Source organism: Chaetodon auriga, chromosome 12, assembly GCF_051107435.1.
Source record: "Chaetodon auriga isolate fChaAug3 chromosome 12, fChaAug3.hap1, whole genome shotgun sequence".
Lineage (NCBI taxonomy): Eukaryota > Metazoa > Chordata > Actinopteri > Chaetodontiformes > Chaetodontidae > Chaetodon > Chaetodon auriga.
In genome coordinates, this window is record NC_135085.1 from 13709660 (window position 1) to 13726272 (window position 16613).

The 16613-nt window shown below is 42.6% G+C and overlaps 4 protein-coding genes across 5 annotated transcripts; 3 read left to right on the forward strand and 1 right to left on the reverse strand.

Moving 5' to 3' along the window:
- Positions 1–2909: 2909 nt before the first annotated feature.
- Positions 2910–6342, forward strand: parla (presenilin associated, rhomboid-like a). Its single transcript, XM_076744249.1, has 10 exons — positions 2910–3027; positions 3801–3984; positions 4089–4193; positions 4289–4421; positions 4527–4622; positions 4702–4851; positions 5077–5147; positions 5237–5338; positions 5686–5783; positions 5968–6342. The coding sequence occupies exons 1-10, from the start codon at positions 2948–2950 to the stop codon at positions 6092–6094; spliced, it is 1146 nt and encodes a 381-aa protein (XP_076600364.1). The 5' UTR covers positions 2910–2947; the 3' UTR covers positions 6095–6342.
- A 41-nt stretch (positions 6343–6383) lies between these two features.
- On the reverse strand, positions 6384–9997 carry extl2 (exostosin-like glycosyltransferase 2). Of its 2 annotated transcripts, XR_013077850.1 has the most exons (6): positions 9735–9996; positions 8713–9161; positions 8556–8626; positions 8279–8394; positions 7686–8150; positions 6779–7331 (listed from the first exon to the last, which is right to left on the reverse strand). XR_013077850.1 is itself a non-coding variant. In XM_076744252.1 (5 exons), exons 1-5 carry the CDS (start codon positions 9737–9739, stop codon positions 7745–7747), a joined length of 1047 nt encoding a protein of 348 aa, XP_076600367.1. In that variant the 5' UTR covers positions 9740–9997; the 3' UTR covers positions 6384–7744. The 2 variants fall into 2 exon arrangements, 1 of the variants encoding a protein (XP_076600367.1); XM_076744252.1 differs by having other exon boundaries at positions 6384–8150; positions 9735–9997.
- LOC143328846 (glyoxal reductase) lies at positions 9953–13886 on the forward strand. The gene is made up of 8 exons (XM_076744253.1): positions 9953–10194; positions 10383–10483; positions 10997–11245; positions 11397–11498; positions 11635–11726; positions 12079–12261; positions 12355–12414; positions 12622–13886. The coding sequence occupies exons 1-8, from the start codon at positions 10187–10189 to the stop codon at positions 12715–12717; spliced, it is 891 nt and encodes a 296-aa protein (XP_076600368.1). The 5' UTR covers positions 9953–10186; the 3' UTR covers positions 12718–13886.
- Positions 13887–13956: 70 nt separating this feature from the next.
- LOC143328849 (glyoxal reductase-like) lies at positions 13957–15878 on the forward strand. Its single transcript, XM_076744259.1, has 7 exons — positions 13957–14052; positions 14257–14505; positions 14628–14729; positions 14904–14995; positions 15140–15322; positions 15534–15593; positions 15692–15878. The coding sequence occupies exons 1-7, from the start codon at positions 13977–13979 to the stop codon at positions 15785–15787; spliced, it is 858 nt and encodes a 285-aa protein (XP_076600374.1). The 5' UTR covers positions 13957–13976; the 3' UTR covers positions 15788–15878.
- Positions 15879–16613: the final 735 nt, after the last annotated feature.

Genomic DNA, 16613 nt, shown 5'->3' on the forward strand with positions numbered 1-16613 from the left:
AATGAGTCTCAAGATCTATGCAGAAAAAAGAAAGAAAAGAAAACAAGTCACAGTGTGGTATTATCTAACTGGCCCATTGATCCGTGTCTTAGAAAGCTCCTCGTCAGCACTCTGATGGGACGCTATGATAACGGCTAGAGTTTCCTCTGATGGTATAAAAAGACTGTGCTGCTGGTATAAGATGTTTCAAGCCTTTGGGCTGAAATAGAAGCCTCAAGGCCAAAATGATGCTCAGCGTCATGCCTGTGGATCCACAGCTCTGTAACACGGGGGGCCACACATCAGGGTTGCTTTTATCATTCAGTTTATCTAAACACGCGTCCAGTAAGATTAATGGGCATCCTACACGAATGACAGGTTGTTCTGATTCAGACACCACACTTCCTGTCACATGACCGAGGCCTTGCTGCCCTGTTGCCGACACAGGCCGAATCCTGGCTGGCGTCGGTTCACAGCAAATCGATGAGAGGACCTGAAAGAGAACACCTCTGCTGGGGGAAATAAATGCACTGCATTGATCAGAAAGGAACCTATAGTCCTGGACAGATACAGCGAGGGATGAATGTGTGTGTGTGTTTGTGTGAGGGTTGTGTTGTTGCGTAGCAGAGCTGCAGCACTGTATCTCTCTTTTGCCAAAATTCAAATCACAACCAGCTTTTTAACCAAGTTAACGTCTGCCGGCACTCAAATATTTATGATTCTCACCCATTTTTCGTCTGCTCCCCTCCCTCTTTCTGTTCCTCTCTTTGGCCTCCACGCCCCTGTGCTCTCCTCCATCACTGTCAACCCTCCCTTCCCTCCTCTGCTGTCTCTCTTCATCCCTCCTCCTCCTCCTCCTCCTCCTCCTCCTCTCCCACATCTCCCTGTCCTGCCCTGCCCCAGACCCGCACCCATAGGATATCATCTAACTTGGCAGTGTGTCCTTGGGTCCATACAGTGGCAAAGGCATATTGCTCTCCTTTCTTTGTACACTGTACTTTTCTGTAAAGCTATATAATTTCCTCACAGAAATGTGCGATTGTATTATAACGTCCCCACGGGATGCATTGCCTGCTTCAATTAAGATTAATTACCTACCTGCTCCTAAACTTCTCTCATTCTTTTCTAGCTCTGTATTACTGCTACACACTGCTCTGTGCAATATTGTGTATAGCTAAAGCAGCTCAGCAAGTCAAGTGCAGATATTGCATTAGAGGAGAGCCCTAGTTACTCTGCAGACACTGCAGTGCAGCCTTCTCACTGTAAATTCTACCTTCTTCACCTATTTCTGGAGTCACTGGCAAGCTTGTGAGAAGTTTGTGGAACTTGTCCAAATGCCAATAGCAACACCTTGTGCCATCAGTACTCTTCAGATACTGTCCATGGCTCCCACTATTTTCTCTCCGGTTTTAATGAAAACAAACTTTATCAAATGCTTAGATAATAAGAAGAAAATGAGTCAGTAATCATGATTTTACTAATATTTTGACATTCTTAAGAGTGTATTTTATATCAGCTTGTGTTTTTTTTTCACAGTGCTCTCACTCTCTCTGTCTTCATACTATTTTGAAAGGTTTTTCTTCTTTAACTGGAAGGAGTCATTGGATCATTTACTTAAGTGAGAGTAGCAGTACACAAATGAAACAAAAAAATGCTCACATGCAAAATTTCACTCAAGTAAACATCTACAAGTAAGAAAGTGCAAGTGTGCCAGTAAGCCATGACGGAGTGACAGCGAGCCAGCATGCTCAATGCCAGAACCCTGATGCTGAAGCAGCAAAATGGAATTGAGCCATCACTCATTTTATAATTTACAACTGTGATGCATGAAATGGGTCCATGTGTCATATTTTACAAACTGAACATTAGTTCTAGATACAAAACCTTTTTTGCATTGACACAGGCTATCAAATAAGTGTAATGGAGTAAAAAAAAAAAAACAACAACAAAGTTTTCCTCTGAAATGCAGTTGAGAGGAAGCATAAAATATCACAAAATTGAAAGATTCAAGTTAAGGAGAAGTACCTCAAAACTGTACTTCAGTAAATATATATAGTTACTTTACACTACTGTGACTTTACTGGCAACTGTCAAGTCTGTAGGCCTACTTTAAAGGGCCACTAGGGGGGAGTAAAGTGCTACCTAAGGAAAAACTCAAGGATGTTGTGCCTGCGCAGTACAGATGCGTATATCATCTGCTGCATTCAAGCTCCCTCTCAACTAATATTTCAGAATGAACAAATAACTTTGTACCTCAGCTGCGAGGAATGGGACTTTTTGGTTTCCAGGAGCTCAAAGTCTACAAACGATGAACGGAAAACGGACAGTAACATGCAGTATTTATATACATATTACATTTTGGCTGTTAACTGTGTATACATACAGTACAAGGGTCCATGGGGGGTAGTATTACAATGTATGGGTAATGTTTGCCAGTGAGTTATTTAGGTATTGCTGGTTGTTTATGTACAGTATTCATAGACTATACATTTAGCCTGCATGTGGATCTGTGTGTTCAGTGTGTACAACCTGCTTAGACTTGGCAGTAAGTCTATGTTGTGTACATGCAGTTGGATGCCATTTACTGTTCTTGAGATTTAAAGGGAATTAATATCAGAAAAGTAGTAGAAAAAAAGTTATATATATATATATATATATTCAACAATGGCCAACAACATCTATTTACAAGTCAAGTGTTTCTTCAATCTTATACTATGATGTTATGTTAGTTTAGCATTTTTAGCATCTCAAAGATCAAACAAATACATATATCACAATGTATTTTCATTTGAAGCTAATATAAACAAGTGTTTGCCTCCGTCCACCCCTTCAAAAAAAAAAAAAAAAAAAAAAAGCACTCTTTGTTCCACCGAGTGCTCAAAAGTCGGAGCTGAAGCTGAGTCAGTGAACGCAGCACTCGCTCCAGTCTGGCGGTGGGACGGACTTCAGGCAGGAGGTCATCACAAACATGGCGTGGAGAGGATGTGTAATGAAATGGGCCAAAACAGAGTTCATTAGATCCTCCAACACTACCTCACGAAGCTCCAGGTGAGCACACGTAGAGCTGCTGAGGTCGCAGGATCTGACGAATCAAGAGCACCGCTGACAGGACGCGTGCGTGCGTGTGTGTATGTGTGTGATTACCTAACCGTTCCTGCTGGCATTGTAAAGACATTCACGGGACTGAGGACAGCTCTGTGTCTCATTTGTTTACAGTGAAAATCTGCAAGACCAGCACCGATAGTGTTATGTGTCTGTCCCGGGTTTTAATGATCGCAGCTGTTCTAGCAGAATATTCAACGTCCTGCTTTCCACACTGCCTCTTATTTACCTTATTAGATCTGTAGCCTAATCAATAAATAGCTCTACTTTTAACCAGCAGGGCAGCAGTCAATGTAAAGTGAAGTCAGGAGGTCCAAGTTCCTTCGTGCTGCTGTCTTACAGTGACACATTTAACAAAGATGGTGCTTGACTTGAATAACAGGAAAAACATAGAGGTGTTTTGTAAGTTACTGCTAAAACGCCAAATGTTCATTGATTCCAGCTTCTTAAATGTTTGATGCTTTTCTTTGTCTCATGTGATAGTGAACTACATATTTTTAGGTTTTAGACTGCCAGATAGACAAAACGAGCATCTCTGTAGGATTTAGGATATTGTGACTTTCATTTTTCACTAATTTTGACATTTCATAGACCAAACAATTAATGAGTAATGAAGATAATCATCAGTTGCAGCCCTGCAAACAATATTATACAACAGCGAACTAATTATGATTATGATTTTAACACTTACTCGTGTGTCTACATGTTGTTTTCGGCAGACTGAACCCCTGCAACCAACAGAAGTGCGGTTTCCGGCGGGAAGCCAAAAGGCCGGAGACAAAGAAAGGAAATGTCACCCAAGAAATGAAAGCTTCACCGTCTGAGGCTGGCGCACCGGGACCCCCGCCTCCCCCCAAAGCCCCCAGGCTGACACTTTTCAAACCCCTGATGTTCACAGTCGGGGTAGGTCCTCGCATGTTTCTGCTAGAATGAGAGCGAATGTGCGCATGCAGCGCTGAGGTTTGGGCCGGGGTGATGCTTTTGGATGTTGTCTGACTCCATGTCAGTTTACAGGCTGCTCCTTTGGCGCGGCGGCCATTCTCCAATACGAGACCCTGAAGCTGAGAGTTCAGTCTTCAAAAGATGAAGAGGAGGGAGAACGATTCTTACAGGTGTGGTTTTAATGCTACAAACGGCTGGCTGTCTCTTCCACCAATAACTAACAGGCTGCGTGCAATGATTCAGTGAGCCGTTCATATGTTACCAGGGGTCCCAGGACATGGCGTACTGGCACGACTGGTGGAGCCAGCTGTCCAGCTTGCAGCGACAGCTCATCCTCGTGATGTCCATGGTGGATGACTTCTGGAGCAGCCTCACAGAGGGACAGAGGACTGTCACTGGTAACTTATGTTGCAGACGCAGACTCACTTTGCCCCAGTGTTTCTTCAGATTTAATGGCCAGCATCAACGTCTCTACACGTGCTTTCCTTGCTGCTGTTTTCCAGGGATCATTGCCATAAATGTCGTGGTCCTGTGTTGTTGGCGGATCCCTTCGATGCAAAGAAGCATGATTAAGTACTTCACGTCGAACCCAGCCTCCAGTGAGTGTGCCTAGAGTGCTTACACGCTCGTTTTCTCTGTGTTTCAAGCACATAATGTCACTTTTCTGTCCCCCATCAGAAACACGGTGCCTTCCCATGGTCCTGTCCTCCTTCAGCCACTACTCCATTATCCACATGGTGGTCAACATGTATGTCCTGTGGACATTCTCCTCGGGAATTGTCTCTCTCTTAGGGAAGGAGCAGTTTCTCGCAGTCTACATGTCTGCTGGTGAGTCAAATACAGAACAGGACTGGAGTCTACTGACATTTGATTGAATCCAGTATTGAAACAGCATTGCATCTTCAAACCCAAACCTTTAATCTCTTACAGAATCACATACAGATTACCTGTTTGCTATTTACCAAATGACTTATTAGAGCTCAGCTTTTTTTATTTTATTTTTTTTTTTCTTTTGGTTGCTGGAAAAATCTCAAACATTATGTGTATTTTCAGGTGTGATTTCCACTATGGTTAGCTACATGTGTAAAACAGCCACTGGACGCTTCCATCCATCATTAGGAGCGGTAAGATATCTGCTACAATCTTCATACATCTTCACACAAAGAAGTACAATAATCCTAATCCTTGGCTCTGTCTTTTGCTGGTTTTATAGTCGGGTGCCGTCATGGCAGTGCTGGCCGCAGTCTGTGCAAAGGTGCCAGAAGCCAAACTGGGCATAATCTTCCTCCCCATGCTCACTTTCACAGCAGGAACTGTGAGTTACGCACAGTATGTGTGTGTATATGAGGCTTGTATTTGTGTGTGTGTTTGTGTTTGCATGGTGTTTTCTTGCTATGTACATAACACACCTAATATGAATGAAAATGGTTTGTTAATGCACACATTTAATAGGGTGTTGTTGACATTCCCATGTTGTGTTTCTGCTGCAGGCGAGAGTAAAAATCAGTGCTTGAACAAAATGGACAAAGTCCAGTGTGTGTGAGTGAATGTGTAAGTACGCATGCATGAATGAATGAATGAATGAATGGTAGACAGTTGTTGTTAAATAAGTGCAATTTGCATGTGTGTAACTTCAGGTTCCTGTCATTGGTCTGTCTTTAGGCTCTGAAAGTGCTCGTCGCCATAGATACAGCAGGGCTTATCCTGGGATGGCGGCTGTTTGACCACGCAACTCACCTTGGCGGAGCCCTCTTTGGAGTGTGAGTGGCCAAAAAACGTTAATCCTTGAAATACTTCAGATGTAGTTCAAGAGAGGCAAAACATTTATGCATCTTACGGTGGTATAAATCTTTTAAAAGGATGTTCATTGGCTTTAAATGTGTTCTTGTGGCACCCGTCCTGCACTCAGTACATGTAACTGCGTCCACACATCTTGTCCTACAGGTGGTATGTGGCATATGGCCACAAGCTCATTTGGAGGAAGAGGGAGCCTCTTGTGAAGCTGTGGCATGACATGCGTTCTCCAGGGGCCAGTGGATCCAGGCCAGGAGGTGGACCTGGACCACAGTGAGACTCTGCGAGGTCTCTCAGCTCATTTTTGAAAGAAGTGGAGTCCGGAGTTACCTCAGAATATGCAAGGACACTTTTATCCACCAAGAGGGAGTTGGATGTTATTGTTTATCAATGAGTATAGTTTTTCATTCAAGGTTAGTAATGAGCAGAAGCAGATTTAATATGCGGAGACTTTGACCTCACGCCTGGTGTTTCAGTCCGGATGTTTACTTTGTACACTGATAGCATCTGCCGCCCTACAAGTAACACCTTCGAGCAAAAGAAAATATCACTCTCCTACCTCTTAATAACCCGAAGACATTGTGTCAGCTTCTTCCTGTTCATATTACTGAAAGCAATTATATGAGTGCTGATACGGTTTAAGGAGTTAATAATTTGCTGAATTCAATGTAATATTCAGTCCTGTGGGCTGGTCTTATGTTGCTATTAAAATGGGAGTTTCATTCATTGACACAATTTCAAAATTCTTCAATGAAAGGGTGGATTAGTCCTCACTGAAAATAGAATTTACCACGTCATTTTTGACAAATGAGACTCATTTAATAATGTTGCAGAGGGACCTTGACCCACACTGGCTTGACAGAGACGGGATAGACTCGCCGTGAAGGGATGTTGACTTCTGTGTTGGGAAACTTCAAGCTTGATTCTTCAATCATTCAGCACTCAACTGTTATTAACTGATATCATATGATTCTAAATTCATCCACAGATTCTGCTCGGAGGAAAAACTGCTTTATTTACCTGAATCACATGATACAGTCCTACAGACTTAACAAAAAAGATTGTCCATGCATGCATAGTACGTTACATACCGCTAGGTTAAAATCTACATAACACTTCTGATTCTATCTTATTCTCTGATTCACACTTTGGTGAGGATTCCTTTTTGGCCAAAGAATACCTATATCTCCTAACATGTATTTATTTTGGAAAAAGGACACATTCTATGAACAAACGTAGTAGAAAACAAAGTCTGAATTAGACACCATCGGTGCTGTGAATCATGGTTACAAACAAGATAAAATGTCAAGTCAGATCTCAGACTGTCACCCTGCACTACAAGCCACTGAGTTACACATGTTGAAGGAAAGGCAGCTTTGGCAACAATACACAGATTACCTCATCGATTATGGACGGTTCATCAGATTGGGCCCTGTGAAGAAAATCCTTGAACAATCCTTGCTGTTGTCCAAAGGATAAAAGTCCATGAGAGTGCTGCTAAGGCTGTGGTGAAACTGTTCAGTATCATGAAATAGAAAGAGAAAACCACTGAGAAGGTAAACGCTAAGCAAACCAGCTAAATCCTCTCACAGAAACCGTTCACTTATTGTATGTTTCACCCTGCTGAGATGCTCCAGTATCATTTCTGTTTTCTTTGCAATCACCTTTCCACTGTGTCTAAAAATTAAATGCTGGTGTTACACGTATTAACATGCAAAAGATTTGCTTGCATTCGTGTTTCTGAACACACAGAGCAGGTAAATGATTGTTTCCAGCCACGGATAACATGAACATGAGACTACAGGCTGTACACCAGGTGATCAGCCAAATCCTTGACAGCTGATGTGTTATTAATCAAACACACTTACCAGACTGCAACTTGAGGTGGTCCTCTTTCAGTCCAAAACAGTCAGCGATGTGTTATTGCTCAGCCTCTAGTCTTGTGGTTGGCATAGCTGGGGAAGCCAAACTGGGAGACCATCAGGTTGGAGAAGCAGAGTGGCATGACGCCATAGATCTGCGTCAGCCTGTTCAGACAGTAGGACCTCTGAAGGAGGTGTTCAGGACGATGCCACATACCCTGGTACCCACTGCTGGCATCCTTTTCCAGGTTGCGGAGGTCCACGGGTTTGACGAAGATGCCAGAGGGTTTGTTAATGCTGCCCATAGACTTTGAGTGTTTCCTCAAATACAGGGCTACAGCAAAGTTTGTGGCAATGTCATCACAGTTCTGTGTTTCATCCACCAGTGCGTGCACTGCTTGAGGTTGGTCCTGGAAGAGCTGCAGGTAGCGGCGGTGGAAGAAGGCAGCGCCAATTAACACCATAGAGTATCTGCAGTGAGTGGATCAGGATAGAAGATTTAAAAAAAAAAAAAAAAACAGCCCCATTAAAGCAATGCCAAACCAAAGTGGTCATGTGGAACTTTGCAAAATTATGAAAAAAATACAAGCATATCTTACTTGTCACCTCCAGCTGTTTCTGGGTCCTGTAGTTCGAAGCTGCCATAACTGTACACCCCCCCTGGTGTTGAGACATGTTTCCGGGGAACGAACCCAACAATCTGGTCTGGAAATTGCTGTGGAACCAAAGAAAAAACAACAGTCAATCACACAGTGTACGGAGCAGTTAAAAGTACCACATAATAATGCATTTTTAATTTAAAAAATTACCAAGTTAAGTGTCACAGAGATGCAGAACGCTTATCGCTCTCATCTAAAATATCGTTGCACTTTTTACCTTCCAGACGGAGAACGCAAAGCTGATGTCAGGGACACTGACCAGGATGTCGTCATCCAGCATCAGCACAGCTAAGAAAAAACACAAGAAAAAAGTCAGACAAACAACACTGAGGAAAACAGACATACACAATATGAAAGCTTCCAGATAAACTCACCGTCAGTATCAATCTCAGGGAACGGTTGTAGTCTGTTGCGCATTCGATTGCTTGTCTGCTCCTTGAAGACCACAGGGACTGGATGAGGCCCCAAAGAGCTCCATAACTTCAGGGGTGTCTGCTCCCCAACGTTGTTCCAGACAATGACTATCCGCTGAAGATGAGGCACTGCCTGGTAATGGTTTAGGAGTTTGAGCAACACGTCTGTGCGGTTGTATGTTTGGATGATGATGGTAAACCTCGGCCCTTCCTCTGCGCTGTCGCCACGGTGGGCCTGGGCTGGATTCTCCTTTTGAGATGTTGCACGGCGAATCACTCCCAGGACACCGAGGCCTCCTTGATCCTCAGCAGGGGGCAGCAGAGCTGTCAAAGCTGCACCAACCAGGAGGAGAAGCAGGATTGGCCAGACCAAATAGGTTCGTCGCAGCCCATTGCAGCACCTGGGGACCCTGCATCAAAGGAGATGAACAGATATGCTGGACAGTTGTCCCTCCCAGTTATCCTTTAAAAACAGACTCCACATAAACTAGATTAAACACATGCATGCATGACTTTACACTCATACAAGAGGAAAGTAAGTTTGATTTTTGAGAGTCACTGGATTCATCTGAGGGCTTTCTGAACACACTGCGCCTATCAGACAAACTCAATGACACGAACCCAGTGCACATTAACGGTGATGCATGTAAGGCGAAAACTGTTGCTGACTATATGAGGTTTACTTTATTAACAAAGTGAGTCCCAGACTAGTTTTAACCTGTAAAATTTGAACCTTCTCTAACCATTTAACCCCCAGACGACAAAGTTAATTATTCACCCTGTCTCTAAGCAAAGCAAATTAAATGTTAACTAGCTAGCTTACACAAAAACTTGCTGTAAGAGACCATTAATTTATGCTTAACTCCGGTAGTAATTCTTAAATATAACGCAATACTTAGAGTTGACCGAATTACCATACAGTAGAGCTATTTCTCTGGAACAACAGAAATTACATCTTATTTTTTGTGCAACTCAAAACTCACCTCATTTTGTTGGTATTCCATACAAACAGCCCGTTTGCTCTATTGCATGGTCGCCATGTTGGCTGACTCTAACCAAAGAGCCTCCAAGCAAAGAGATGTGACATGCTAACATTTGCCGCAGCGTAGAATGAGTGGGGGTCAAAAATGAACCGCTATGTTGTTGGGAAAACCTTCAAATTCACAACTGCTTCCAAAACGGAATACATTTGAGTCTTGGTGTTTGTATTACTTCCGTTACAATGTCGTACATCAGCATACGTGAGCGTATTTCGGACCTTTTGGAAACAGACGCCATCTTTGTTTCGCTGGACAAACGTACCGCCCATAGGCTTGAGGGTCATGTCGTTTGATTTTCCGCTAGAGGTACATCTCCACCTGGCTCAGAGATGCTAATGTGGTTGCACTGAAAAGGAGCGAAAAAGCGGTTTCACTGTAACTGCACAACTCTCCCAATGTTCAGGTACGTTTCGTCAGCGGTGCACAGACTGAAGAGACTCATCGGGTAGCTACACATTATTAACATTAATTGCCTTGGAAAGTTGTAGATAGTCGTAAAGTAGGCCAGATGTGTCACAACAAGCCCGGGCACCGACATCAGCAGAGCAAGAAGACAATAAAAACGAAGAATTACACTATTGTGTATTTCAGGTTGTCCACCACTGCCAAGAGGACCATGTCTTTTGCAACAGTGCTGGGTTGTCCTACTGTCCCACTTTCCAACGGTCTGCAGATTCCAATATTTGGATTAGGTGCGTTTTACGTTGGTAAATCCAATGTGTTTTGACAGCATTGCAAATACAAATCTCAGCACACTGTATCGTGATTTACAGTTGTTCTAAATCTGCCATGGTATGCATGCTATTTAGTTTTTTAAATAGATCATTCTGGGGAGAAAATCCTATTGGAAAAGTTAATTCCATGTTTAAATCAGTGTCCACTGGTAGCAAACATTCACACATATGAAGTCAATTCTGTCTTTTTCTGTAATTTTGGTTGTCTTTTCAAAAGAAGTATAATAAGCTTTGGCATTAAAAGCACCTTCCTCACTTTTCCTCCTGAATTGTTCAATGTTACACACATGTATTTCTTCCAAGTTTTCTGAATCTGTCACATGCTCATACAGGGCTTTGGCAATACTATGTATGAACATGCCTACAAAAAATAAATACATTTAAAAAAAAAAAAAAAGGGACAAAAACAAAAAAAAAAAACCCTGAATTTTGATGGCCTCTGTTTTGTCTGATACTCTCTCTCAATACCAGGCACGTCACACAATGGTGGATACTCTCATGATGCCGTTGTGTATGCGCTCACTCAGTGTGGCGTGCGTCACATTGACACAGCGAAACGCTACGGCTGCGAGGAGGAACTGGGTAAAGCTATCAGAGAAAGTGGGATAGACCGAAGTGAGCTGTGGCTCACCAATAAACTGTGGCCAGGGGACTACGGATACAAAGCTGCGAAGAAGGCCTGCCTTGACTCCTGCTCACAGATGGGGGTGGATTATTTGGGTATGAGTTGTGATTGATGATGTCACATAATGTTTTTTCTTTGCTTCTTTATGATCATGGCAGTCTTCATTGCCTGACATTGTGCTGTAGGTTGCTGTCTTCCTGTCTCTCGTAGTCTTTAAATGAAGCATCCTCTGCCCCTTCTCTTCAGATCTGTTCCTCATGCACTGGCCAGGCTCATTGCAACCCGGATGCTCCAACAGTGAGATGAGAGCTGACACCTGGAGAGCTTTGGAGGAACTTTATAAAGACGGTACATAACATGGAAGGTTGTATCAGAAAACCGTTGGAAAGCATGCAAATAGTGACTTCAAGTAGTATCACTGTGATACAGTAATGATAGAGGGGGATAGTTAACAGAGCATAAGCATCCCTGCGTGTCACCGTAGGGGTGTGCCGTGCCATTGGAGTGAGCAACTTTCTGGTCCGCCACCTGGAGCAGTTGAAGGATGACTGTAGCGTCGTGCCACATGTGAACCAGGTCACTTTGGCATTGTCTGCCATTTGAATATGCTCTGCCCCATAAACTGCTTATAATACAGTGAAAGAAGGGTGGTCAAGCAATAAAGGTTTTTTTTAATTAATTAATTTTTTACATTTTGTCATTCCAGATTTAAGTTTGTTGTCATGCATCCTATGTGAGATTATTCCCCTTCCACCCACAGCAGCTACCTTCATACAGTATCTGAAGCTTTTAGCTACAATTTACACATAAAAAACTATTTATTCAGTAATAGAATTAGAAATGCGCCCCTCCAGGACAGGTGAACGTTAGACTTCATACACACAGTGACTTGCCTATGATGCGTCTTAAAATTGTTACAACCCCTCAGGTGGAGTACCATCCTTTCCAGCAGCCCAGTCAGCTGAGAGAATACTGTCGTCAGGAGGGAATTGTGTTTGAAGGCTACAGTCCTCTGGCCAAGGGCCAACTCCTCAGCGAACCAACGGTTCTCCAGATAGCAGAAAAGCACAGACGTACATGTTCTCAGATCTGCATCCGCTGGAGTATTCAGGTTGTCCCATTGTTCAAATATTGCTTTAAATTAAACATATCTGTCTCTATGTATATATACCCACAATTATATGGTTCACTTGCTTATCCTTAGAATGGAGTTGTCACGATACCAAAATCCACCAAAAAGGAGAGGATACAAGAAAACTGTCAGGTGAGTTGGAAATGCATTGCACAGCCTTTTGCATGATCGCACATTAGCCTTTGTAAAAACTGTTAAAAATCAAGAAAGGTTAAGAAAGATCAATGATGTTGTGATGGACAATCAAGCATGCATGATGACGACAACTCTCACTATTATTTTATATTAGAATTTCCTCATGTCACCCTCTTCCTCCTCCTCCTCCGCCACATCCTGTAGGTGTTTGGGTTCCAGCTGGACGAGTCGGACATGGCTGCTTTGGCGAGATTGCACGATGACAGACGTGTGTCTTGGGACCCAACTGATGTGGAGTAACGATATGAAATGATGATGCGTGAGAAAACTCAGAGGGTGTTTGACCTGGAACCAGTTTTTTCAATGACAGTTAAATGAATAATAAATGTTGAAATTGGTAATGAGATTTTAATTACTTACTGTTGGATCATTAGAGTTTGCCTGGAAGAAGCCTGGGCTCTAATGTGAAGCTCATTCATCTCAGCTCCCTCTTCTGTGAACAAACGTGCTTTATAGAAATATCAACTTGTTTTTGATAATGCAAAAACAAATGGATGTTACAATCATAGTTAACATAGCAAATATGGTTTTAGCAAAACAAAGTCTAAATACTGAATATTTGCCTTTGTTGAAATAATTATACAGTCGTCACACTGAGGACATGAGTTTTTGTTGACAATGGCTGGCAATCTTTTTGAAAATTTTAATGGGGACGGGACTAAAAACTTACCCATTCTTTGACTTTAAAGGGTTTATGTGCATGCATATATCTGTAGGTGCTGGAAAGATACCCAAGCATGCATGTATGTAATGCTTACTATTATTAGTTATTCTCTTTTGAAAGAAAAGAGAAGAACCCAGCATCCCTGACCCGGGCCCCACCCAGTTTCTGTGGAACACGTTTGGCCAAAGGAAGAAATTCCATTTGCATTCCCACATTTTATTCACTGACACAGGAAAAAAACACTAATAGCCAATGAAAGATTCTTGCTCTAAATACATTTTGGCATTGATTTTGAGTCATTGGGTAACATTCCCTGAAGCTGGTGTAATAAAAATCTTTAGTTTTAATGAAAATATCGTAAAACACATGATTAATGCCCAATTTGACCTACCTGAGATAATGTTTGGATGAGGATTTTGAGCCACTGCAAGCTACGAAAAATGTTTTTCGATCAAATATTTATATAGAAGAAGTTTCACTTTGACAATAAAAACAACTCTGCACTTTGAAGCCGTCTTGTTTTTTGACTTTGCATGTCCACATGATCTGCAAAGTTCACAGTAGAAAATTGTTCATTAAGATACAACTTGCAACAAGGAGCAAATCCAGACTACCAGAAAACTTCTGCACTGGAATAACCCCAGTGTACTCCCCTCTGCCCCAGTGTGGAAGAACAACTCAAAGGCAGTTGGAGTCAAATTGAATAGTGGGAGCTCAAGGTGGGCAGGGCCAAATATATTAGAAGGGCCCTGAGGAAGAAGCTCCTAGCCGAGTCACTATTTGTGCAGGTTTCTGCTCTCAGTTTGGTAACACTGATACAGTCTCCCAAGAGAACATGACTTCTGAGCAAAGCTGGACTGGACCCACAGTGAAACTTTCAAATGGGGTGCAAATGCCAATGCTTGGGATTGGTAAGTACCATTTCAATATTTTTTAATATATTTTCAAGTGTCTTTGAAACATCATGAGTCAGGATAAGCCTGTAAATGGAACTGTGAGCAGCCAGCTGTGAGTTCTGTTGAAATAATTGCAGATGATGTAACACGTCACCCTCACATGACTGCGTGATGTGAAGCATAACATAGCACATATTTTGTTTGTTTCTTCTCTCTAAGGCACATCCCAAGTTGGAGGATTCAGTCAAGACACTGTTCTGCATGCAGTCCGAGACTGTGGCATACGCCTCATCGACACGTCAAAGTACAATGGCTTTGAGGTAGAGCTGGCTGAAGTTATCAGAACCAGTGGGGTACCCCGCAGTGACCTGTGGATCACCAATAAACTCTGGCCGGAGGACTATGGATATGAAACTGCAAAGAAGGCCTTTCAGAAATCTTGCTCCCAGATGGGGGTGGACTATCTTGGTAAGGAGTGAAGGGATGCATCCCCTTTTTATATTCACAAGATTGACTACCATGTTCTTATTACCATTATATACCTTTTTTTCCTATTCACTGTGGGCTCCCGTCCCTACTTCTCTTATCAGACATCTACATGTTGCACTGGCCTGGCTCTATGCTGCCGGGTCGCTGCAACAGAGAACAGAGAGCTGAGGCCTGGAAAGCTTTGGAAGAACTTTATGAAAAGGGTAAAAACACAATAAAATACAACTGAATGAAAGAAATTAGTAGTTGATCTATTTGACCAGGGTTGTTGCAAATGTCTGTTTTGACTTGTGGTCATCTCAACCTGTGAAATTTCAATTATTACACATGCTGCATATTTTATTTTATTTTTTTTAAACATCTCTCTGTTCCTGCAGGTTTGTGCCGCTCTATCGGGGTTAGCAACTTCATGATTCACCACCTGGAAGAGTTGAAGGAGGACTGCACTGTGGTGCCACATGTTAATCAAGTAAGTGTTTCACAAAGCAACAGCAGAGCAAAAATGTCCAGAGAGAGACAGGACCTTTGTCTGGAAAGGACGCGCGGTCAAAAACTGAACAAGCCAGCTGTTGGAAGCATTGTCATGTAAACTCGTAAAATCGTCCACCATCAGGTGGAGTACCACCCGTTCCAGCAGCCCAGTAGGCTGATGAAGTACTGCCGTCAGGAGAATATCGCGTTCCAGGGGTACTGCCCTCTGGCCAAGGGTCAAGCCCTGAGCAACCCCACCATCATCCAGCTGGCACAGAAGTACGGACGTACACCTGCTCAGATCTGCATCCGCTGGAGTATTCAGGTAATAAAAACGAAAAACAGTTTATTCTTGTGTCAGACTAATATTTGCCATATTTAGTCAGGTCAAGATAATGAATCATTTACTCGGACTTAAATCGAATGTATTTAAGGACATACAGCCTTAGTCAAAAAATATCAGTATCACCATTTAGGAAACCTTGTTGGTCAAACTTCTGCCCCCACAGTGTTTTTAATTCTTGTATTCCTCTTAGAATGGAGCCATTACAATACCAAAGTCAACTAAAAAGGAGCGTGTCGAAGAAAATTGTCAGGTGAGTTGAAAAAACAAACATTATGCCAGTTCTAAACTTAGAATATACTGATAGGTACTGATGTACTGAAGTTTTCTTCTTCCTTTTCACTCTTTAAGGTGTTTGGATTCCAGCTGGAGGAGGAAGACATGAAGGCTATAAACAAGTTGCATGATGGGCGACATGTGTCGTGGGATCCAACAAATGTGGAGTAACACAAGGCAGAAATAATTCAGTAATGGCCACAAATCAATAAGCCTGAGGGGCACCGTGTTGTCCTGGAAGATCTAAACCAAGGACATAAGTCGTGCCTTTCTTTCATTTATAAAGAGAATAAAACAATTCTGTCTCAAACAGTGTGTGTGTGTGTGTGTGTGTGTTTCTAGGCAGGGCTGGTCCTGGCTCATTCATAACAATTAGATGAAGGTTGTTGCAGCTAGCAGCCAGTTCTTCAAGCCAGAGCTGAAGTACAGGTTACGACCACCAGCCCCACCCTTGTCAATCACTGCAGACTGAGCCCTACTGAAGACAAAAAAAGCTTCAGGGTTGTTTCTCCAAATAAGAACGTAGCCTCAGAAACTTAAGAATGCACATAAACGACCAGTGACTCACCATCAAGGTGAGGGGAGGCCAGGCAAGCAGGTTTAAGACACGTTCAAAGTGCTCCTAAGAGGCAAAGAAAAGCAATTAAGATGGAATAAAATGAAATGAAATACAGTGACAGTACCAAGTTCTAAGTTGCCCTGAATGCAATGAAGGACATAAAAATGCAGTAGAGAAAACACTCAATGGAAAGCAGAGAACAGCGGAGGTGTTAACGTAGATTTGAAAGCAGTCAGGGTTGGGTCGCATTTGACATCATCATTCACCCGGTTTGGTTTTGCCTGGAGGAACTACCAACTGACTGATTCCTACAGGACTCTGCTGGGTTTATGTTCGTCAAGGAGATCAGGCATTCACCTTACTCTGAGACTACTGAGTGATTTATGAACTAGCAGCAGCACTTGAAGCGTAAAGATTGAAGAACAGGAGTCATGTGCT

What these genes read in the sequence shown, in the direction of transcription:
- extl2 (XM_076744252.1), bottom strand. An exon ending in CCCTGAGATTGATACTGACG is followed by an intron (nt 8,627 to 8,712) that starts GTGAGTTTATCT and finishes GTTTTTTCTTAG; the next exon opens with CTGTGCTGATGCTGGATGAC. An exon ending in TTGCGTTCTCCGTCTGGAAG is followed by an intron (nt 8,395 to 8,555) that starts GTAAAAAGTGCA and finishes TTGGTTCCACAG; the next exon opens with CAATTTCCAGACCAGATTGT.
- parla (XM_076744249.1), top strand. Translation starts at nt 2,948, where the DNA reads ATGGCGTGGAGAGGATGTGTAATGAAATGGGCCAAAACAGAGTTCATT. An exon ending in CGCAGTCTACATGTCTGCTG is followed by an intron (nt 4,852 to 5,076) that starts GTGAGTCAAATA and finishes GTGTATTTTCAG; the next exon opens with GTGTGATTTCCACTATGGTT. An exon ending in TCCATCCATCATTAGGAGCG is followed by an intron (nt 5,148 to 5,236) that starts GTAAGATATCTG and finishes CTGGTTTTATAG; the next exon opens with TCGGGTGCCGTCATGGCAGT.
- LOC143328846 (XM_076744253.1), top strand. An exon ending in GATTCCAATATTTGGATTAG is followed by an intron (nt 10,484 to 10,996) that starts GTGCGTTTTACG and finishes TCTCAATACCAG; the next exon opens with GCACGTCACACAATGGTGGA. An exon ending in GATGGGGGTGGATTATTTGG is followed by an intron (nt 11,246 to 11,396) that starts GTATGAGTTGTG and finishes CCTTCTCTTCAG; the next exon opens with ATCTGTTCCTCATGCACTGG.
- LOC143328849 (XM_076744259.1), top strand. Translation starts at nt 13,977, where the DNA reads ATGACTTCTGAGCAAAGCTGGACTGGACCCACAGTGAAACTTTCAAAT. An exon ending in GATGGGGGTGGACTATCTTG is followed by an intron (nt 14,506 to 14,627) that starts GTAAGGAGTGAA and finishes TTCTCTTATCAG; the next exon opens with ACATCTACATGTTGCACTGG. An exon ending in TGGTGCCACATGTTAATCAA is followed by an intron (nt 14,996 to 15,139) that starts GTAAGTGTTTCA and finishes GTCCACCATCAG; the next exon opens with GTGGAGTACCACCCGTTCCA.